The sequence below is a fragment of the Odocoileus virginianus genome, chromosome 20 (genome assembly GCF_023699985.2).
Source record: "Odocoileus virginianus isolate 20LAN1187 ecotype Illinois chromosome 20, Ovbor_1.2, whole genome shotgun sequence".
Classification (NCBI taxonomy): Eukaryota; Metazoa; Chordata; class Mammalia; order Artiodactyla; family Cervidae; genus Odocoileus; species Odocoileus virginianus.
Genome location: NC_069693.1, coordinates 35,301,147 through 35,323,833, shown reverse-complemented (window position 1 = coordinate 35,323,833; position 22,687 = coordinate 35,301,147). Strand labels below are relative to the sequence as shown.

Below are 22,687 nucleotides of genomic sequence, written 5' to 3'. Positions count from 1 at the left end.
TTGAATGTTGAGTTCTCTAAATAGATGTGTGGGGAGCCTGTGTCCCTCAGCCTTGTCCCGGGGAAGAGACATAAGGAAGCTCCCTAGGCCACCCCCTCCCCATCTCATGTCAATCTCTTTCCCTTTGTTGTCCATCCGGAAGCCTGGAGAAGAATCGGATCACAGCTTATGGAGCCTGGCTCCTGGCTGAAGGGCTGGCTCAGGGATCTGGCATCCAAGTCATTCGGTAACAGGGCTTGTTGGGGCAGGGATGGTGGGGGTGGGGTGAGCACACCAGCTCTGCAATGTAAGAGGACTTCCTGTAGGAGGAGGCAGGACCTGGGTTGGGGATCATCAAAGGAGACTTGGACCCACTCATCAGGGATTTGGCAGCAAACAGACCTGGATCAAACCCCAGCTCTGTCAGTTACCAGCTGTGCAATTTCACATCAATAACTCAACCTCTTTGAATCTCAGTTTCCTCATTTGTAAAATGGCAATAGTGATAGTATCTACCTCAGAGAGCTGCTCTGCAGACTAAATGATTAGATAAAGCCCCGAGCACAATGTCAGGCACATAGTAAGCACTTAAAATGGTAGCTGTAATTAGGGCCAGTTGCATAGGTTGTATACTGCACCAGGGCACAGCATCTAAGGGACATCATTCACATAATAGTAGTATTACATTTCTAGTGGTACTGAAGTGTCTCTCTCTATAAAATTCAATATATTACAACAGTTTCAGACAATGGAAGTGGTGTCATAAAGAAGGGGAGCTTTTTTCTCATTTATACAATATGTCATATGAGCATGGCTCTGGGGAAGAGGCTAGCTCCTGGGGAAGAAAGTGGAGGGGACTTCCTTGGTAGTCCAGTAGTTACAGCTCCATGCTTCCACTTCGAGGGGCACAGGTTCAATCCCTGGTCCAGGAACTAAGATCCTGCATGCTGTGCAGCCAAAAAAAAGATGGGAGTGGAAGAAGTCGGGGTGAGCATGGGGAATACCATCTCCTGAAGGCAGCCATGCTGGCCTTCCACCTGCTCTTGCCTGCCAGCTAACTCTTAGAGCAGCTCTTCCCCTTTGGGGCCTCAGTTTCCCCATCTGTAGGCAGGACAGAAAGCAGAGACGAGAGGGTAAGTGAGCAGCCCCCAGTGCTAAGTGTCTGTCTCTGTGCCGTGCAGCCTCTGGAATAACCCCATTCCCCCGGACATGGCCCAGCATCTGCAGAACCAGGAGCCCAGGCTGGATTTTGCTTTCTTCGACAACCAGCCACAAGTCATCCCCCGGGGTACCTGATGGTGCCCTCAAGTGCGTTTGAATCCAGCCGAGTGATGCCAATTTCCATCCACGAGGATAGAGGGCTCATGAAAAAAGCTGGCTGTCCCTGGATCAAGAGGGAGAAACACGCTTTTCCTGTAGCAGTCTTCAGGGAGGACATTTTTGGTGACAAAGAGCAGAGTATGACTACCCTACATCCCATGGGACATGCATGGCCAGTCGAGAACATGAAGCACAATGAGCATGTCATGGTGCAGTGTGTGATGTGGAAGGTCATATGTGGGAACATTCCACATGACATTGCACAATACCTGCAGTGTGGCCTGTGGGTCAGTGGCATGGGTCCTGGCACTACATGTGATGGGTGGTGCATATATGAGATGTGACAGATGTCCAGGTCTTGGGCCATGTGACTGGCCATATTCCCTCAGGCTGGTCCAAGATCTAATTTATTACTTTTTAAAACCAAATCTGTATTTATAAATTGCATTTCCAGAGCAGCTAAACCAGGGAACATCTTCTGCCCAGAATGGGCTGGGGAGAGTGTCCAAGCACTACCAAGCCAGGGATTTAGCCATGAGGCTTCTCAATGAGTGTCTTCCTGCCTCAAGTCTCAGTTTTCCCATCTGTAAACTGGATCACCTCCTCTCCCTTAATTTCCAAGGTCTTTGGGCCCAACTCCAGGTCGAGCCAGCATGACCTTGAATGGGCCCCGTCTGTGTGGTGTAAGGGACGAAGCTAGGCCTAAGGGTGCAGGGGGTGGGGACTGTCAAGACAGTCAGGAAAGATCACTGGATCCAGCCACTACCTCAGCACAATCTGATCAAGCACGCAGGGGCTACATGTTACACCATGTCCTCATTACTTCCAAGAGGGGCCAAGGGTGGTCCTGCTACACTGTAACCCTAGTTTGACCAATAAATGTGGGTGATCTTCCAGCCTCTAGTCTCTAGTCTGATGTGTTCTACCACCTGACCAAAGTCAGAAATGGTTCACACCCCACCCTGGGGCCTGGAGAGCAGGGCAGAACACAGAGAAACATGCTGAGATGAGCACTGGCCTGGGGTCAAGTCCAGACGCTGTCATGGTCACGTGATCATGGGTAAGTCACCTCTTCTCTCCAGAGCTTACCTGTCATGTCCGACTCTTTGCAACCCCACGGATTGCAGCCTGCCAGGTTCCTCTGTCCATGGAATTCTCCAGGCAAGAATACTGGAGTGGGTTGCCATTTCCTTCTCCAGCGGATCTTCCTGACCCAGAGATTGAACCCCGGTCTCCTACATTGCAGGCAGATTCTTTACCATCTGAGCTACCAGGGAAGCCCGAGCTTACCTATACCATGAGGCTATTGTAAAAGCTCATAGTGTTAAAAACAGTCTTTGTTTGGCTTGTGATATATCTACACTCTTCTCTGATTTAATTGTCAATATTTTAAATTGGGAAATTTTACCCCAAATTCACCTTTCAGCTTCTCTTAGGTGCTAGTCCAGCATTCCTACTCAAGAGTAATTTGCTGGGGACATCTGAGCGTGTCCTTTATATGTAGCGCACATCCCTCAGATTGTCAGCATCCCCAGCACTCCCCTCTCTCTTGCTACTTGCCTGGTCCTTGTAAGAGTCTGGGAACTCCTGGCTAAAAGGTTTCCACGGGCAGGTGCTACATTAAGAATATGGCCTTGGAAGTCAGATGGGCATGGAATGGAATGTGACCCCTTGCTGCCAGCCCTCAAGGCCAGGAACTGATCCTTTACATGTGAGTAACACCCCTGGCCTCCCAGGACTTTTGGAGGGGTCAGGGAGCAAGTACACAGAGTCCCTAGGATGAAGAAGGTATCAGGTATTCATTACATACCCCTTTTAGGGCTGAATGTCATATGAAGTGGAGAGGTGTCTGAAATGGCAGGTGGAGAGCACCGCCTGTCCATCACCTACCTATAAGTTGAACAAATTGATATCAGGGGAGCCTTCATCCAGAGCTGCAGTCCCTTGTGAAAAGTGGAGCAGGGAGGGTGCAGTTACCACGGAGCCCCACTGGAGGGCAGGCTGGCCCACTGGCAAGTCCTGAGACCGCTTCACCGCTGTATCCAGAAGGTAGGTGGTGATGCTGGAGGCTGTTCCCACATGGCTTGGGAACCTGAGATGTCCCAGCCTGCTTGTGATTCACCTGGATGGCTCAGTCCTTGACCTTTGCCATCCTCCATGTTGTCCTTGGTCCTCCGGCAAGTGGAAGGAGAAAGTCCTCTGGCCAAAGTGCCAAGCACCCAAGAATACTTGCCTGGAGTCAGCATTAGTCAGTCAATACAAGCAGTCTGGGTGGGGCCAGGATCAGGGCACCCTGGCATGGAGTGGGGCCAGCAGCTGGGTCATGGGGGAGGGGGTGGGCAGGTAGAAGATTCAAGAAGTTTAGCTGGAAACCTGGAACCCCAATTCAGTCTTTCCCTTCTGGGAAATGACGCCAAGACCATCATGGTGCACCTTCACACTGAGAGGGTTTGTACTGCCTTCTCCTCTTCTCTAAGACTGGAGGATGAATTCCTCAAAGCCTGAGGAGCCCTTGACCATGGAGGTCAGAGCTGAGGAAGGAACAGCGTGGATCAAAAGCTCCAGGCCAGGCGGGTTGTACACCAAGCAGAACCCAGAGCTCAGAGCCACTCTTCATTTGCTGCTTGTTTTCCCTTCTTCTTTCCCCTTTAGCCCTGTCCAAGTTCAAAACTCCAAGAAACTTGCAGCAAATGCCCTGAAATAAACCACAGCACTGTCAGCCCTGAAGAGCTGTGCACTGAACCATCTGAGGAGTTCATTAACTTGAAAATTCTGATACAGCAGGTCTGGGGTGGGGCCTGGGATTCTGCATATCTAAGAAGCGCCCGAGTGATGTCAGTGCTGCTGGCTGCACTGAGTAAAACCACAGACCGGTGAGTGGATCTCAAGCCTGACTGCATAAAAGAATCACCTGAGGAGCTTTTTAAACTCCCTTCCTAAGAATGGAATGGTATTTCGAAAGCTCCACAGGTGATTCTGATGTGCAGCCACGTTGGCGACCCACTGGAGTATGCTGCCCCTCAGAGAGGCGAGGTAAGCCTTTGCATGTATGTTCCTTATCTTGTCCCATTAGATCCTGGTGACCCTCCTTCCCCAGATGAGGACACTGAGACCCAGAGATTCTTCCTAATTTGCCCAAAGGCAGCCTAGTAATAAACACAGTGTGTGAAAGCTAGTAAATGGTAGTGCCAGGAATCGAACCTGGGTCTTTACAACCTTTTTGTTTGTTTGTTTTCTTTACAGTTTATTGAGATATAATTGACATATAGCACTGTATAAGTTTAGGGCTTCCCAGGTGGCTCAGTGGTAAAGAATCTGCCTGCTAATGCAGGAGACGCAGGTTCGATCCCTGGGTCTGGAAGATCCCCTGGAGGAGGAAATGGCAACCCACTCCAGGCAACCCAACCTCTGTCCATGGGATTTCTCCAACCTGGGAAATTCCGTGGACAGAGGAGCCTGGTGGGCTACAGTCCATGGGGTTGCAAAGAGTCGGACACGACTGAGCATGCATGCCCTGTATACATTTCAATGTATGATAGAATGACTTATGAATACATACATTGTGAGATGATTACCATGCTAAGTTTATTAACATCCATCATTTCCTACAGATACAAATAAAAGAAAAAAATATTTTTTCCTTGAGAGAACTCTTAGGATCTACTCTTAACAACTTTCAAATTTTGTGACTCTGAATCCCACAGGCGCTGCCCCAGTTTCTGCATCTGTTTAGTGAGGGCATGAGCAAAATGAGTCAAACCACAAGGACCTACTTTCTCCAGGTGCCAAGATGACCTGATGCCCCATCACTACACTGCCTCAGTGGGTCTGAATCCGTGGTTGGCTGCCTCTCCTGGTTAGAGTTCTGCAGGACTTCACCCTCTGGGAATGCCGCTAGACCCATAGCCACAGTCTCGGTGATGATGTCCTCCATTTTACTGATGAGGCCCAGAGAGGCACCAGATTTGCCCAAAGTCACACAGCAAGTATTTAGTGGAGCTCCAGTTCCAACTTCGGAGCATTTAAGGAGGGAGGACTTTGGGGCAGTCCTGGCTGGGGACTTAATTGGTCTGTGGGTCTGTGTGTATTCCTCAAAGAGAAGGGCCCCTAGGAAGGCACGAGAGCTCTATGACCGGCTAGTCTTGCCTCTGGCCCTCAGCCTTGGCCAGGCCTGAGGGCGGTGGCCCCAGACAGATCTGTGTGTGCCATCTGGACATATCTGGAGCTTCCTGGATGAGACCTTGCGGTGGCTGGTTTGATAAAGATCCTCCCAGGACTGGGCCCAGGGACAGCTGGTCTTCCTTCCTCCCCCAGCCACCCCAGTGCAGCACCCCGCCCCCACCCAGTGTGACTCCAGAGCTGGAGCCCTGGTCCCGCCACCCACCCCCCACCTTGCTCTTGGAAGCCACACCTGTTGCTCATCCCATACCAGCCCCAGCCCTGCCCTGGCTGCCTAGAAATTGACCTTTGCCCTGAGGAGGAGGTGACAGAAGAGGAAGTTTCACTAGAGAACAAAGGCCCGATGGGGTCCTCAGGGTGAGTCTTGGTGGCCAGAAGCCTCAGTCTTCTGTGCCCATAGTCCCCACACCTGCACACACTTGCACACTGCAGTACAAGACCTGGGCTGATGGATATGTCTGCGGCCGAATAAAGGGCAAGCCCGAGGAAGTGGGGGAAATCCTGGGCATCCTGACCCTAGAAGGAGATATCTCTGTATTAGAGTGACCATAACCCTGGATCTTAAAAGTAGCAATAACAACAGGCTAGCCCTGTTGTCCAGGCATGCCTGGTATCAGGCTAGACACCAGATACTAACTCTGTCCTTCCATTTTACAGAGGAGGAAACTGAGGCCTAGAGGATTGAGTGATCTCACCTAGGCAGTCACTGGACAGGCTGGAATTCAAACCAGGGGCCACAACTCCGTGCCTGAGATGTAGGAGTGGGGTGAGCCACGCCCACCTCTCCATGAGATCCTGGAGTGGGATGTCTCTATCTCTAATGTGTCTCTACATCAACCCCCTTTGTGGGCTGATGGTATTTTCCAAAGATGGGTACCATAATATCTCCCCTCCCACATGCTCTTCCTAAAGATGAGGATGATTCCTAAAAACTCCTCTCACCTAGAGGCAGGGCCTATGGAACGAGCCAGTCAGTGACTGCAGCAGAAGTGACGTCATACGAATTCCAAAGCCGAGTCCTAGAAAAGATAATAAGGCTTCCACCTGGTTCCCCTGGATACTCGCACTTGGAACCTTCCCGCCATGCTATGAGGAAGTCCAAGTCACATGGAAGGGTCACAGGTAGGTGTTCCAGCTGCAGTCCCAGCTGACAGCCAGCATCGATTGCCAGATAAATGTGTAAGAAAACTTCTAGATAACTCATGGCCTGACTGCGAATCTGTGAGAAATTCTGAGCAAGAACTGCCCTAGTTGAGCCCAGCAGGCCCCCAGAGCCATGAGAGATGATGATGCTTGGGGTGATTTAAGAGGCAGTGTAGATTCCTGGACCGCTCCATCCTCATCCTGCTCACACACACCTGAGGCCAAGGTCTTCCTACACATGTGCTGCTGCTTCAAGTCAGTCCAATCCACGAGCCATGGGTGCACGTGGACACACACACCCTCCTACCAGCCTATTTAGGGAAATGGAGGCTTCCCAATTGTGCACAGAGAAGTGTCTATCGGGGCAGGAAAAGACTTCAACATTTTGTACTAACAGCCCCGTATTGTGTGTGGATCAAAGACAGACTGTAGAATCCACTGTGATGGACACTTGGCCTTAAACAACTGACCTGTACGCTCTCTTAATTCCTGACATTTTTTTTTAAACTTTATTGAGATATAATTCACATGCTATAACATTCACCTCTTTAAAGTATACAAGTCAATGGTTTTGAATATATCTACAGATGTGTAACCATCACTATAATTTTATACTTTTTAGCTAATTAGCCTGAGCCAGGTCTTAGTTGCAGCACTCAGGATCTTTGATTTTCTTTGTGGTATGTGGGATCCTTAGTTGAAGCACAGGAATATCTTATTCATGGGATCTAGTTCCCTGACCAGGGATCGAACCCGGGGTCCCCTGCACTTGGAGTGCAGAGGCTTAGCCACTGGACCACCAGGGAAGTCCCCTTTGCACTTTTCATACAGTAGTATGATTGCCTGGGCCATGGTCTTGCCTCTGAGAGGTGAGCGCCTTGAGGAAGGGACTCTCAGCTTAGATTCACCACCATCCATCCCAGTGCCTGACTCTTCTGCTCTGGAGCAAGGAGAGGAGAGGGATTCTAGGGGTCAGATCTATCAGGAAAGGCTTCCTGGAGGAAAAGGGGCTGCAGCTGGGTCTAAAAATGACTCTGGATTGGTTTGTCCCACAGCTGGGCTGAGGGCTTTGAGGACTTTTAGGTGGAAGAAAAAGCAGAGAGTTTGTAGGAAAGAAGGATGGAGGGGGGAGCAGGCAGGCAGAGAACAAAGCTCAGAGCCCTGGGGCTGTGTAACAGCCGCCCTCTAAGGCTGCAAAGTGCCAGTGACTCAGAAGTGGAGGGAGGCTCGCTGGCTGCAGCGTGAGTCTCCCAGTTAACCCTCGCCTGCCTGGAATGGAAAACTCACAACCCAAGTGCTCTGGGTTAACTCCAGTCCGTGAGCCCCGGCGCCAAGGGCTTTGGACGTGGACTTGAGGTCCGGAGACCTGTCCTCCATAGTCTGGTTAAATGAGGCTCCTGTCTGGAGCACTGGACTGGGGAGAGGGGCGGGGAAACGGGCACGGAAATTCTGTCGATTGACCTGCAGCTCGAAATCCGTGCCTCTTATAGTGGAAAGAGGGCCACCGCCGAAGGGTGAACTGGGCGCCAGGCTCTCGGGGGCCCGCCTAGTCGCCCTCCCGCTGCCTACTCCCAGGCACCGTTCGAACTGTCTTTATCCCATTGTCTGTCAGAGAAATACATGTGTGTGGTATGTGTCATCTTCCCAGTCCCTGGCGGCGACAAGAAAACGCCGAGCTCTTTTACTAAGAAAAAAGGGAAAAAGGGGAGGGGTGGAGAGAAAACACAGCGCTCGATCCCAGTGCTGTCAGTACAGCCCAGAACCAAACCCCGTGGTGTATCCCCCGAGGGCGCAGCGTTGAGTCCAACAGCCCTTGGGGTCAAGGCAACAGGCGGCGCCCTACGGCCCCGCAGGCCCGGGCAGAGCCCACCTTCGGACCCGGGCGCACAGTGCAGGCAACCCGGAGGTGCCCGCAGCTCGGACGAGGCCGGCCTGGGCGAGGGCGAGCCACCCCGCGTGCCGATCCGCGGAGTCCTAGCGGGCAACGTTAGGACCCTCAGATTCCAGCCTCGAACGTTCGGATCCTGGGATCCCCGCCTCGAACCCACGGGGCTCCGAGGCGCTGGGAGCCCGGAGCGCCAGGGCGCGCCAGCCGCGGGGTCCGAATCACCGGCGGCGGGCGGGACAGCGCCCCCGCTCCACCCGTGGGAGTGCTCGCCCCTCCAGGAAGCGCCCGCCTCGCCTCCCATTTCCCGCCCCACGCCCGCCCCCCTCCTCGGCCGAGGGAGGAGCCCGAGCGGCAGCCAACGCTGCCGCCGCCCGCCCGGCCTGGGAGGAGGACCGGACCACGAGCGGCTGGGAGCGCACGCGAGCTGGCCATGGCCGCAGGGGCAGCGCCCTGAGCCCGTCCCGCGCCCGCGGGCCCGGCCGAGCAGAGGAGCGCCCTGGGATGCCCCAGTGGCCCGGAGCGCAGGGAGCGGCAGCCGCGCGGTGACCGGGAGCGGCGCCCGCCGGACCCGCGGTGAGCGGGGGCCCTGACGGGCAAAGGGGCGGGCTGCGGCCCGTGGCGCGAGGGCTGAAGTTCGGCCTGGGGGCTCGGCTTCTGGAGCCAGTGGCGAGCTGGAAGGAAGCTGGGTTCGGCTTCGAGGGGCTGCGGAGCCCCAAGCTCCTGCCACCCGCTCGCATCCAGACTCCGGCGTTTCGGTGACTCAGCTCCGACCCGGCCACGCGGGGGCGCCCTGGCGTCTTCCCGGATCGTGGGGGAGCCGAGGGCAGGATGCTAGGAGAACGGAGGGGGGCCCTCCGGGGTCCAAGCGCAGCCGCGTCCTCCTACCTCGCCCGAGGATTCGGAGGTGGGGGGGGGGGGGGCGTCGGGAAGGTGGAGTCCCGCCACCGTTGCAGCTGCGGAAGTCTTGGAGTCAGGCTGACTCGGGGCAGGATCGGGGCCGCTCCTCGCCAACTTTTGCCCTACTCCCACCCGGGCCCACCACCCCCGCCTCCGCCCGCAGTCCCTGGGACCTGCTAGAGAATCAGCTCCCTGCCGAGGAAGGGGGAGTAAAGAGAGGGAGTGGAACTGGGCAGCTTCCCAGAAGTCGGAGTGTGTTTGCAAACTAGTTTTTTTTGAGAAAGCTGTCTGGCACCTGTGTGTTTGGAGAGGGGGGCGGGGAGGGAGGAAGCGTGGAGAAAGAGCAAGACCCTTTCTTCCTTCCTGGTCCCCGTCTCCCCCGCAGCGCTGTTTCTTTGAAAAGATAGAGGGCTCTGACTTTCCTCTTCCTATTCCACCCCCCAGCCTCGTTGGACAAGCCTCTTTGGGGAAGGGGCTCCTTCAAAGGGGGCTGTGATTTGTGATCAAGGTCACAGGTGGAACCCAGGGCTCTGGTAGCCAGGTGGAGGTGGTTCTTGCTGTTTGGGACTCCCCCTGGCCATATTACCTGCCAGGGAAAGTGATGAGGGGGCGGAGAATCTGGGGGAGTTGTCCCACTGACTTTTAGTTTTTGCTCCCTAGGGGTGTCAGCTGTCACTGAGGGAAGGGGGAACTTTTTCGGTTTCTTGGGGTACCCACAGCTTCAGTCATTGGGGAGAGGAGCCAGGTTGTAACCTTCGGCAGCTGCAGCCTGCCTCTGACCAGCCCTCATGGGGAGCTGGGGAGACCTGGGTCTGAACACCTACCCAGCAATGGGCCCTTGGCCAAGACCTTCCCTCTGAGTCTTCAGGTGATCATCTGTAAAATGGGCGGATTGTCCACAGTCTATGCAGACAGAGGCAGGGTGTAAACATAAAGAGTGGCTTTATTGCAGTACCTTGCAGTGGAGCCCAGTGAGTGGGAATGCCCCGGGCACGTGACAGAGCTGGCCCGAGTGAGAGGGGTCACACAGGCGCTTTTCTCTGTGGAAAGAGCCGGGGGCTAAGAATGTGGACTCTTGGGTTCTGGCCCTCGGCCTGCCCCTTTTTAGGTGCCTTCCACTCCTAGGGCTTAAGGGCTTTTCCGGTGGTAAAATGAAGCAAAGTATGACTCAATCCAGTTTACCGGGCTGCTGGGAGACTAGAACTAGGGGCAGGGAGCGGGTGTTCTTCAAGTTGGGTGCACTGGTGGTCATGGGACCTTCTTCCCAGAGGCCGCAGGACTTAAAAACTCAGGGATGTAAGAAGCGGGTCGGAGAAAGCGCCTCAGTTTCTGCACCAGTGAAGTAGTGAGAGCACTACTCTCCACCTTTACAATCTTTTAGGGTGATTGTGTTGTTCTCGACAAAGGAAGCCGTGAGAATTAAATTCAACAACAGAGGGCTCATGCGCCCACGCGGTGACTGGTCTGTGATAAGTGCTGGGTTAACATTAACCATGGTTATCATGGTTATGGGAATATTAGTAAGCCTGATGTGGGTTGCTGATTTGAGGATTCCTTCTAGGATTTTTTCAGGCCAGCTTGGCTCTTCTCTCTCCCACCTTCTTCCGGGAGAGAGAAGCCTCAGAATCCAGATGGCAGACTTTTAGGCTATTCCAGGGTCAGGTCCTGAGCAGGAAGGGGCCGGTAGGCTGAAGAGAGCACCATGGGGGATGGTACATCCAGTGGGGTGGTCCCATTTCCCCCACCTTGGGCCGGCCTCACAGGGCTCTAATGGGTGATGGAAAACGGAAGAGCATTCTCTAGGAATTCCCGCAGGAGCAGGGTCACCAAGCAAGAGCTGAGAAGCCCTCAGCCGAGGCCCGGGTCCCATCCGCCTGATGCTCTCCCCTCCTCAGAAACTTGCAGGGGCTGCTGAGTCACAGGCAGTCACTTCAGGAATCCAGCCCCCTCCAGCTGGAAGAATATGGCCTCAGAGAGGGGGACAGGGTTCCCTCCTCTCCTGCCTACTCCCCAACCCCCCAACACAGGACGCAGGGTGGGTTCTTTGGGAGCTGGGAGGCCAGGTCACCCCTAGGATCTGGGAAGGCAGCAGGTGGAGAAGATGAATCACGGCCCGCCCCCACTCCCCAGAAGGAGGATGCAAGTCCCAAGGGGATTCAAGGCTTCCTGAGGTCCTACGGCACATCCTGGCTCCCAGACCAGTGTCTCCTCCCTTCGCTGGGCCACCCTGCCTCTGCTCTGTGGTGAAGTCAAGGGGTGTGCTGGCCCATGACCTGGAGCATTTCTCCACCTGCCCCGAGATCCCTGATCCCTGATCCCTAGCCGCTGATCCCTCCCTCACTGCCGCATCACCTTGCTTAGTTTTTCTTGGGCTCTTGGCCACTCTCTCCCCTCATCTGGGGTGTGTGTGGGGGTGTGTGTGTATATGTCAGCTTGTTCTCTGTCCTCCTCCCCAGAGGGTCAGCTGCAGGGACGACAAGAGCATCTTCTGTCCATCCTATTCAGGGCATTTTCCCTGCACTTAAAGATGGCTGAATCTGCCCCTCCTTGTTGAATGGGTCTGTAATGTTGGGTCATGGAACGCGGAAGAGTCAAGAGCTCACCCTTTGGGGACTCTGGGAAGATCCTTGTCTCGCTGTTCTGAGTGCTGGGGCACTATCTGAGGGTGGTGGCCCTGCCGATGGAGGAGGAGCAAGCGCTGGCCTGAGGGAAGGGAATAGTGTGAGTCTGGGAGAGGTGAGATTCATCCAGTTCTGATTCACTCTGGGATCTGGGGGAGGCGGTCATGGCAGCTGCTGACCTGGTGGGTCATTGTCTGCAGACTCAGGGATCTGGGGTGTCCTGGGGAGAGTCACCCATCCTCCAGGTGACCTGGGCCACATCTTTTAATCTCTCTGACCTCAGTTTCTTCATCTAGACGTGGAGGAACTTTCCATCAGGAGCTGCTCCTTTGCTTTCTTCATGTGGTCCTTAAAGGCAGCTGTGAAAGGGCTTGTAAACCAAAGAGGACTTTGCCCAGGTAGTGTGGTTTCCACCGGTGGCTTTGGGTCCCTGCCATGCAGGAAGGCTTTTCTCATCATGCAGCCATCTATTCGTTTCTCAACAATGTTTTTTAATAGCATAATATGTTAAGGGTTTATTTACTGTTTTATATGTATGTTTTATCGGTATGATTTGTTTATTCACAGACTTTAGAAAACTTTTTATTTCATATTGTGTTGATTTACCATGTGGTGTTAGTTTCAGGTGTACAACAAAATGATTCAGTTATACACATATACATCCTTTTTCAGTCTTTTCCCGTATAGGTTATCACAGAATATTGAGTAGAGTTCCTTACGATATACAGTAGGTCCTTGTTGATTATCTGTTTTATTTATGGTAGTGTGTATATGTTAATCCCAACCTTCTCATTTATTCATCTCCCCCCTACCCCCGACTGCCACCCCTTTCCCCTTTGGTAAGTTTGTTTGCAAAGTCTATTTCTATTTTGTAAATAAGTTCATTTGTATAACCTTTTAAAATATTTTACATATAAGTGATACATGATACCTGTGTTTCTCTGACTTACTTTACTTCATGTGATAATCTCTGGGTCCATCTGTGTTGCTGTGAATGATAGTAATACAAATGATAGTAATAGGATAGGATCATGTGGTAGTTCTATTTTTAGTTTTTTTTAAGGAACTTCCATATTGTTCTCTGTCATGGCTGTACCAGTTCACATTCTCACCAACAGTGTAGGAGGATTCTGTTTTCTCCACACCCTCCCCAGCATTTGTTGTTTGTAAACCTTTTGATGATGGTCTGACTGGTGTGAGGTGATAACTCATTGTAGTTTTGATTTGCATTTCTCTAATAATTAGCAATGTTTAGCATCTTTCCATGTACTTTTTGGCCATGTGTACATCTTTTTTGGAGAAATGTCTGTTTAGATCTCTGTCCATATTTTGATTGGGTTATTTGTTTTGATATTGAGCTGCATAATCTGTTTGTATATTTTAGAAATTAATCCCTTGTCGGTAGCATCATTTGCAAATATTTTCTCCCATTCTGTCTTTTTGTTTGTTTATGGTTTCCTCTGCTGTGCAAAAGTTTTTAAATTTAATTAGGTCCCATTTGTGTGTGTGTGTGTTTTTTTTTTTCCATTACTCTAGGGGATGAATAAAAAAAAAATATTCCTATGGTATGTCAAAAAGCATTCTGCCTATGTTTTCCTCTAAGAGTTTTATAGTATCAGTCTTACATTTAGGTCTTTAATTGATTTTTATTTTATTTTTGTATATGATGTAAAAGAATTATTTTACATGTAGCTGTCCAGTTTTCCTGGCACCACTTGTTGAAGAGCCTGTCTTCTCTCCATTATATTCTTGCCTCCTTTTGTCATGAATTAGTTGACCATAGCTGCATGGGTTTATTTTTGGGCTTTCTATCCTATTCCATTGATCTGTAAGTCTGTCTTTGTGCCAGTACCATACTGTTTTGATTACTGCAGCTTTACAGTATATTCTGAAGTCAGGGAGCCTAATTCCTCCAGCTCAGTTTTTCTTTCTCAAGATTGCTTTCAATTATCAGAGTCTTATGTTTCCACAGAAATTTTAGGATTTTTTTCTTCTAGGTCTGCAAAAAATGCCATTGGTAATTTGATAGGGGTTGCATTGAATCTCTAGATTACCTTGGGTGCTATAGTCATTTTGACAGTGTTGATTCTTCCAATCCAAGAACATGATATATCTTTCCATCTGTTTGTGTTATCTTCAGTTTCTTTCATCAGTGTTTTACAGTTTTCAGAGTACAGGTCTTTTGCTTCCTTAGGTAGGTTTATTCTTAGATATTTTCTTCTTTTTGATGCAGTGGTAAATAAGATTGTTTCCTTAATTTCTCTTTCTGATCTTTTGCTTTTAGTGTATAGAAATGCAACAGATTTGTATTATTTTTTTATCCTGCAACTTTACCAAATTCACTGGTGGGCTCTACTAGTTTTCTGGTAGCATCTTTAGGTATTTTTGCAGTCAGACATGACTTAGCAGCTGAAAACAACAACAAATGTGTAGTATCATGTCATCTGCAAACAGTGACACTTTTACTTTGTTTCTAATTTGGATTCCTTTTTTTTATATCTCTGACTGCTGTGGCTAGGACTTCTGAAATTATGTTGAATAAAAGTGGTGGAAGTGGACATCCTTGTCTTATTCTTGATCTTTCAGGGTGTTACTTTTGAGTATGATGTTAGTTGTGGCTTTGTCATATATGGCCTTTATTAAGCTGAGGTATAATCCCTCTTTGTTCACTTTCTGGAGAATTTTTATCATAAATGAATGCTGGATTTTTTTCAAAAGTGTTTTCTGCATTTTTGAGCTGGTCATATGGTTTTTATTCTTCAGTTTGTTAATGTGGTGTATCACACTGATTGATTTGTGGATATTGAAAAATCCTTGCATCCCTGGGGTAAATCCCACTTGGTGATGGTGTATGATCCTTTTAATGTAATTTAATGTAATGTAATGATTCAGTTTGCTAGTATTTGTTGAAGATTTTTGCATCTATGTTTCTCAGTGATACTGGCCTGTAATTGTGTGTGTGTGTGAGAGAGATATCTTTATCTGGTTTTAGTATCATGGTGATTGTGGCTTTATAGAGGAATTTAGGAATGTTCCTTCCTCTGCAATTTAGCTATTTATTTATTTGTCTACGCCAGGTCTTTGATCTTCGTTGTGTGATGAAGGATCTTCAGTTCTTTAGTTGTATCATGTAAACCATCAGTTGCGGCATGTGTTAATAGGATCTCGTTCCCTGATCAGGGATTGAACATAGCCACTTGCATTAGGAGCATGAAGTCTTAGTCACTGGACCACCAGGAAAGTCCCTCCTCTGTGATTTTTTGAAATAGTTTCAGAAGGCTAGGTGTTAACTCTTCTCTAAATGTTTCATGGAACTTGCCTGTGAAACCACTTTTGTTTGTTGGGAGTTTTGTAATCACAGTTTCAATTTCAATGCTTGTGATTGGCCTTTCGTATTTTCTATTTCTTCCGGTTCAGTTTTGGGAGACTGTACCTTTCTAAGAATTCATCCATTTCTTCTAGGTTGTCCATATTATTGGCATATAGTTACTCATAGTAGTCTCTTATGATCCTTTGTATTTCTGTGATGTCCATTGCAACTTCTTTTTAATTTCTAATTTTACTGATTTTATTGAGCACTCTTGCTTTTTTTTCTTGATGAGTCTGGCTAAAGGATTATCAATTTTCTCTTTTCAAAGAACCAACTTTTAGTTTCATTGATCTTTTCTATTTTGTTTATCTCTATTTCATTTATCTGTGCTCTGATTTTTATGATATCGTTCCTTCTGCTAAACTTTGGGTTTTGTTTGTTGTTCCTTCTCTAGTTGCTTTGCGTGTAAATTTAGATTGTTTATTTGGCAGTTTTCTTGTTTCCTGAGGTGAGATTGTGTTGCTGTAAACTTCCCTCTTACAACTGCTTTTGCTGTGTCTCATGTGTTTTGGATCATCATGCTTTTGTTTTCATTGTCTCAAGTTATTTATTTTTTTTATTTCTTCTGTGATTTCTCCAGTGACCCACTGGTCATTTAGTACCATATTGTTTAGCTTCCACATGTTTATGTTTTTTACAGTTTTTTTCTTATAGTTCATTTGTAGTCTCATAGTGTTGTGGTTGGAAGATGCTTGATATGATTTCAATTTTCTTAGATTTATCAAGGCTTGCTTTATGGCCCAGCATATGATCTATCCTGGAGAATGTTCTGTGTGCACCTGAGAAGAATGTGTATTCTGCTACTTTTGGATGGAATACTCTATAAATATAAATTAAGTTCATCTGGTCTAATATGTCATTTAAAGTCTGTGTTTGTTTATTGATTTTCTGTCTGGATGATTTGTTCATTGATGTAAGTGGGTGTTAAAGTCCTCCACAGTTACTAATGATTTCTCCTTTTATGGCTATTAGCATCTGCCTTATAAGTTGAGGTCCTCCTATGCTGGATGTAAATACATTTACAATTGTTGTATCTTCTTGGATTGATCCCTTGATCATTATGTAGTATTTTTCTTTGTTTCTTATAACAATATTTTAAAATCAATTTTGTCTGACACGAGTATTACTATTTTTAGTGTTACTATTACTATTCCCGCTTTGATTTCTGTTTGCATGGAATACCTTTTTCTATCCCCTCACTTTCAGTCTGTTTGTGTACCTAGATCTGAAGTGGGTCTCTTGTAGACAGCATATGTATAGGTCTTGTTTTTATATCCATTCAGCCAGTCTGTGTCTTTTGGTTGGAGCATTTAATCCATTTGCATTTAAGGTAATTACCAATATGTATGTTCTTGTTGCCATTTTGTTAATTGCTTTGGGATTGTTTTTGTAGGTCTTTTTTCTTCCCTTCCTCTTTTGTTCTTTTGTGATTTGATGACTATCTTTAGGGTTGGTTTGGATTCCTTTTCCATTTTTGTGTGTACATCTATTGTAGATTTTTGATTTACAGTTCCCATGAGGTTTTGATATAGCAGTTTGATATATAAACAAGATTGTATTAAGCTGCTGGTCTCTTAACTTCAATGTGTTTCCAAATATCCTGCATTTGTACTCTCCTCACAGTTGCTGGTTTTGCTGTCATATTGTGTGTGGATGATTTCCTACCTTTACTGTATGTTTGTCTTTACCAGTGAGCTTTCCTGTTTGTGATTTTCTTGTTTCTAGTTGTGGGCTTTACTTTTTGGCCTAGAGAAGTTTCTTTAGCATTTGCTGCAAAGCTGGTCTGATGGTGCTGAATTGTCTTAGCTTTTGTTTGTCTATAAAGCTTTTGATTTCTCTATTGAATCTGGATAAAAGCCTTGCTGGGTAAGAGTATTCTTGGTTGTAGCTTTTTCCCTTTCATTACTTTAACTATATCATGTCACTCCCTTCTGGCCTGCAGAGTTTCTGCTGAAAAATCATCTGATAACCTATGGGGATTCTCTTGTGTTATTTGTTGCTTTTCCCTTTTTGATTTTAATATTTGCTCTTTGTCTTTAACTTTTGTCAGTCTGATTAGTATGTCTTAGTGTGTTCCTCCTTGGGTACATCTGTATGGGACCCTCTGTGCTTCCTGGACTTGCTGACTGTCTCCTTTTCCATGTTAAAGAAGTTTTCAGCTATTATTGCTTCAAATGTTTCGTCAGACCCCTTCTCTCTTCTTCTAAGACCCCTATAATGTGAACATTAATGCATTTAGTGTTGTCCCAGAGTCCTCATTTTTTTTCATACTTTTTTCTTTATCCTTTTCCATGGCAGTGATTTCCACCATTCTGTCTTCTAGCTCACTTATTTATTCTTCTGCCTCATTTATTCTGCTATTGATTCCTTATACTGTATTTTTTCTTTTGGTTATTGTTCATCTCTGCTTGTTTAAATTTTCTCTTTGTTAAACACTTCTTCTGTCTTCTTGATCTGTGCCTCCATTCTTTTCCCAAGGTCTTTACTATCACTACTCTAAATTCTTTTTCAGGTCAATTACCTATCTCCACTTTACTTAGTTGTTCTTCTGGGGTTCTATTTTGTCCCTTCGTCTGAAACATATTCCTCTGCTGTTTCATTTTGTCCCACTTTCTGTGTTTGCAGTCTCACAGGCTGCAGGATCATAGTTCCTCTTGCTTCTGGTGTCTGTCCCCATCTCGTCATGGCTTCTTCTTTGTCTTTGGAAGTAGAAGATCTTTTCTTAGTGGATTCCACTTCTTTTTTGTCAATGGTTGTTCAGCAGTTAGTTGTGATTTTGATGTTTTCGTGAGAGCAGGTGGGCTTAGATCCTTCTATTCTACCATCTTGTCTGGGCAGGCTTCTCAGTAAATATTTTCTGAACCAGCTCCTTTGTGCCAGGGACTGTGTAAAAGCTGAGGCCCAACTACAGAGCTCCAAATAGAGTTGAGGGGACAGAGCAAGGAAAGCAAATGACAAAGAGATAGGAAAACTTTAGGTGGTCAAAAATGCTATAGAAAAAATAAAGCAAGATGAGGTAATTGAGATGTGATGGGGGCGGAGGGACATGGATCAAGGAAAGTTTGGAGAAGGAGGTGGTGGCATTCAAGCTGAGATGTTAATGGATGGCGTGACATTCATGGCTGTACCCCAGCCTACCTGGTTCCCAGCAGTGCTTCGTGGGTGTTTTTGAATGAATGAAGGAGGGAGGGGTGCCCGAGCAGAGAGAGCAGCACCCGCAAAGGCCCTGCGGTGGGAACTTGCTCAGGGTATTTCAAGAGCCTGTTCTCTCCACCACCCGCCTCTCTGTCTCCCTTGGTGGCTCTCGTGTCTCTCAGGAGCTTGGGGCATCTGGCCTGCCCGCTGTACCCTGACTGTCCCCTTCCCCATGACACGGGAGAGCACATGCTCGGCTCTCAGCAGATGGTGCTGTCCAACCACTCCCTCCTTTGGGGTCCCAACAATCTTCTCGAGTCAAAGTCACATCCCCATGGGCCCCCCCGAGGGCTGTGCTGGGCTGGGGAAGAGCACAGTGGGCCCTGCCTCACTTCACACTCTGCTTTGCCCCCGACTAGCTGAGTGACCTTGGGTGGGGTATTAGTTCCCCAGGACCTCTGCAATGAAGCACCGCAAACTGGGTGGCTTCAAATAACTGAAATGTATTCTCGCACAGTTCTGGAGGCTGGAAGTCCAAATTCAAGGTGTTGGCAGGGCTGTGCTCCCTCTGCAGGTTCTAGGGGAGGGTACCTCCTTGCCTCTTCCAGCTCCTGGTAGCTGCAGGCATCCCTTGCTTTGTGGCAGTGTCACTCCCATCTCTGCCGCCTCCTCATGACTGCCTTCCCTCTGTGTCTTAAACATTATCCTCCCCTACGGACATCAGTCATGTGGGAATCAGGGCCCATCGTACTCCAGGATGTCCTCATCCTAACTCCACATCTGCAACTACCCTGTTTCCAAATAAGATCACATTCTGAGGTGCCAGGACTCAAGATTTTAACACCTCTTCAGATGGACACAGTTCAGCCTCTGATAGGTGGGTTACGTGTCCTGTCTGTGCCTCAGCTGTCTGATCTATGAAATGGAGTGGTAGTAATAGGGCTTGTCTGTCAGGCTTGCAGGGCAGCCTAAGTGGAATGGTGGAAACCTCAGGACAGGGCCAGGCACTCGGTCAATGCTATTATTTCCATCTCCTCTGTGAAGATTTCCTGAGAGCTGGGACCAGGAGCTGGGGAGCAGATGGCCATGTGCTTGCCCAGAAGTACTTGCTGAGGCAGACTGGGGGCTGGGTGGCCTGGGATGTGGAGGCTCAGAGAGGCCCCTCCAGACTGTCTGGACGGGAAGGGGCGGCTGGGCGCCTCTTCAGTGTGGTAGGCTGAAGGTCCTTAACGAAAGGTGGGGAGTCCCTTCTGCAGAGAGCTAGGGTGCCCAACCATGGTAGGCGCCCACAAGGCCATTCAGACACTTGCGTGAGCCCAGACAACCTTTCAGACCCAATCAGCCTGGAGATTCTGGGCAGGAGCTTGGGCCAGAAGCCCGGCACAGCCCAGCAAAGACAGAGGAACGTATGTAGACTCCCCAAAGCTGGGAGGAACCTGCAACCTGACAGGCAGGGGAACTGAGGCAGAGAGCGAAAGCAACTTGTGGGGAGTTTACATCGAGAGGTGGAAGCCCTTGTCTCCTAGTCTCCTCATGGGGGGCCCCTGGCTGGGTGTGGGCACCAGGGGTTAGAGCCCCAGGGCTGTACCCCAGTCCCTGAGGCTGCCCCACTTGGAGCTCCTGGTAGCTGCAGGCAGCTACCCTTCGAATGAAGCTAGGTTGGAATAACTTTGGCTGGTGGTCATTGTCACCATGCCCTCCACCCTCCATTAGCTTGTTCCCCACTCTGAGCCTGACCAGCGCACCACCGCCCGCCACCCCACCCAGGTCCCTGATATGCTTTCTGCATCCCAGAGTCCAACCATGCCCGTCCCCTAGAGTGCTTACTGGTAGGCCAGAGGCCGGGGTATGGCCAGCCCCTCCTGGCAGATGAAGGAGCTGAGACATGGGGTGGGGGCAAAAAATGGGCAGAACCTGGTGCCTGGCTCCTTGGGGGGCAGGGTGGAGGCTGCCACTCAACCTTCTGGGCCAACCCCTAGGGTGGTAGGCCGGGAGACCCTGGGACTGAGCCCTTTGGAACAAGGCCCAGAGGGACCAAGGTCCCTGGAATCCTAGAGGAGGCCCCCTCCCCCAAGTCTAGAGTTTATGAATTTGGTGGGGGCTGCAGGGAATAGCCTCCCTCTGGGTGTGGTCTGGCCAAAGCTGGGGGCCTCAGGGGGCGGAAGGGGGCATCAGGGCTGACCCCCGCAGCAGCCTCCTCCCCACACTGTCTGCATGTATATTTATCCCTACAATAGCCTGCCTGCCTGTCGGGAGCGCAGCATTTTCAGGGCACAGCAGCCTTAGTTAAAGTGGAGAAGTGATTTGTGTCAAAATGCTACCCCCCTCCACCTTGACAAGAGCACTGGGCTGTTCTCTGGGGGCTGCACGCCTGCTGGAGGGGGCCAGTGCAGCAGTGGGTGGGCAGGGAGGGCCCAGGGGGCATGAGCAGCTGGGGGCTGGACCCCCACACACATACACTTCAGAGAACCAGGGCTGTGGGACATGGGGATGGTGGGGCTGTGGCTGGAAGGTGGGACCAGATAAACGCTAAAGCCTTTCAGCTCAGAGGTTCAGAGAAGTCCTAATTTCTGGAATCCCAGGATTCTGGATTCTTTGCATCCCTAGTCATGGGCCTCCGCAATTCCAAGATGCCATGGGTTGTCTCCCCTTCACCCTAACTCTTCCTTACTTTCAGCAAACGTTTGTCGGGCTCCCCGTTCTATGCCTTTCTGCACTCGGAACAACAGAGATGAAAATAGACCTGGTCCCATCTTTAAGTTCATGTGAGCATGACATTTCCTAAGCCAGTGGTTACAATATGGTGACAATTGTAAGTGCATCCCTGTCCGGGGCCAGGGGCTCAGGCAGTGCTTTGTAGAGCAGTCCCCGAGTTGTGTGTGTGTGTGTGTTTTTTTTTTTTTTTAACATTTTGTTGACGTATAATACACAATATAGAGCAGACTTCCCAGGTGTACAACTCAGTGGCTGTTCACAAACCAAAAACATCCACGTTAGCACTCCCCAGACTGAGACACAAACATGACCGGCCCTAAAGCGCCCTGGTAGCCCCTTCCAGTCACTAACACCCTCCCCCACTATCTTGCAACCCTTACTCCCAACAACATAGATTTGTTTTGTCTGTGTTTAACTTCCTGATGTAATGGACATGAACTTGGGCAAACTCCCAGAGATGGTGAGGTGTAGGGAGGCCTGGCATGCTGCAGTCCATGGGGTCGTGAAGAGTCAGACATAACTGGGTGACTAAACAACAACAACAAAATGAGATAGTGCAGGATGACAGGCTCCTTTGTGTCCGGCGTCCTCCACTCAGCATGTCAGTGAGAGCCCGTTCCTATTGTTGGTATCCTTGTCGTCCTTGTGCTTCCTTGCGCTCAGGGCTGTCCAGTCCATTGTGTGCACATTCATTGTTTATTTATCCCCTTTCCTGATGATAGGCACTTAGGGGACTCCTGGCCTGGGGCTATTACAAATAGTGCTGCTCTTAAAGTTCTCAGGTGTGTCTTTTGGGGAACATCCTACACGTTTCTGCTGGGCATTGCTGGGATCATCGTAATGCATACATTAATTTAGCTTTGTAAGCATTGCCAGATGTTTTTCCAAAGTAGTTGTACCAGTCTACACTCCCACTGGGTAGCACATGAGAGTTCCAGTTGCTCCACATCCTTGTCGACGCTTGGTATTGCCAGCTTTTAAAACATTTTTTTTTTTTATTATTCACTTTGGCCTCACCACATGGCACGTGGGATCTTAGTTCCCCGACCAGGGATCAAACCCTCAATCCCTGCAGTGGAAGCACGGAGTCTTAACCACTGGACCAGCTTTTAAGATTCTATCCTGAGGGTGGGGGCATAGTGACATTGATTTCATTTGGTTTTCCTCAGCTGAGTTTGAAGGAGAGAGCTAACTGAAGAAGCTAACTGCATTCCAGGCAGATGGAACAACATGTGCAAAATTATGGAGGTGTGAAAAAGTATTGTTGGGATCCTGTAAACAGCATAGCTAGAGCCAGAAATGTGTTGAGACAGTGTGAGGGGGGCTATCAAGGTGTTTGGATATTGTCCTAAGAATTGGTAGAGAGTCCTGGAGAAGATGTTCTCATTTTGAGCCAGCACCTACAGTGTATCAGGCACTTTGTTATTTCCGCTTGGTGGA

The 22,687-nt window shown here is 49.2% G+C and overlaps 2 protein-coding genes across 6 annotated transcripts in view; both read left to right on the top strand.

The window, feature by feature from the left end:
* The window catches only part of NLRC5 (NLR family CARD domain containing 5), an 87,104-nt gene extending 84,909 nt beyond the window's left edge, over positions 1-2,195 (top strand). For all 5 annotated transcript variants that reach the window (XM_070451263.1, XM_070451262.1, XM_070451261.1 and 2 more), the window contains 2 exons: positions 143-226; positions 1,161-2,195. In XM_070451263.1, coding sequence (XP_070307364.1) covers positions 143-226; positions 1,161-1,275 — 199 coding nt within the window. In that variant the 3' untranslated portion in view covers positions 1,276-2,195. The remainder of the gene's footprint in view (positions 1-142; positions 227-1,160) is intronic.
* A 6,541-nt stretch (positions 2,196-8,736) lies between these two features.
* The window catches only part of CPNE2 (copine 2), a 52,712-nt gene continuing 38,761 nt past the window's right edge, over positions 8,737-22,687 (top strand). The window contains exon 1 of the mRNA XM_020903797.2: positions 8,737-9,082. The gene's annotated coding sequence lies outside the window, so the exon portion shown is untranslated. The remainder of the gene's footprint in view (positions 9,083-22,687) is intronic.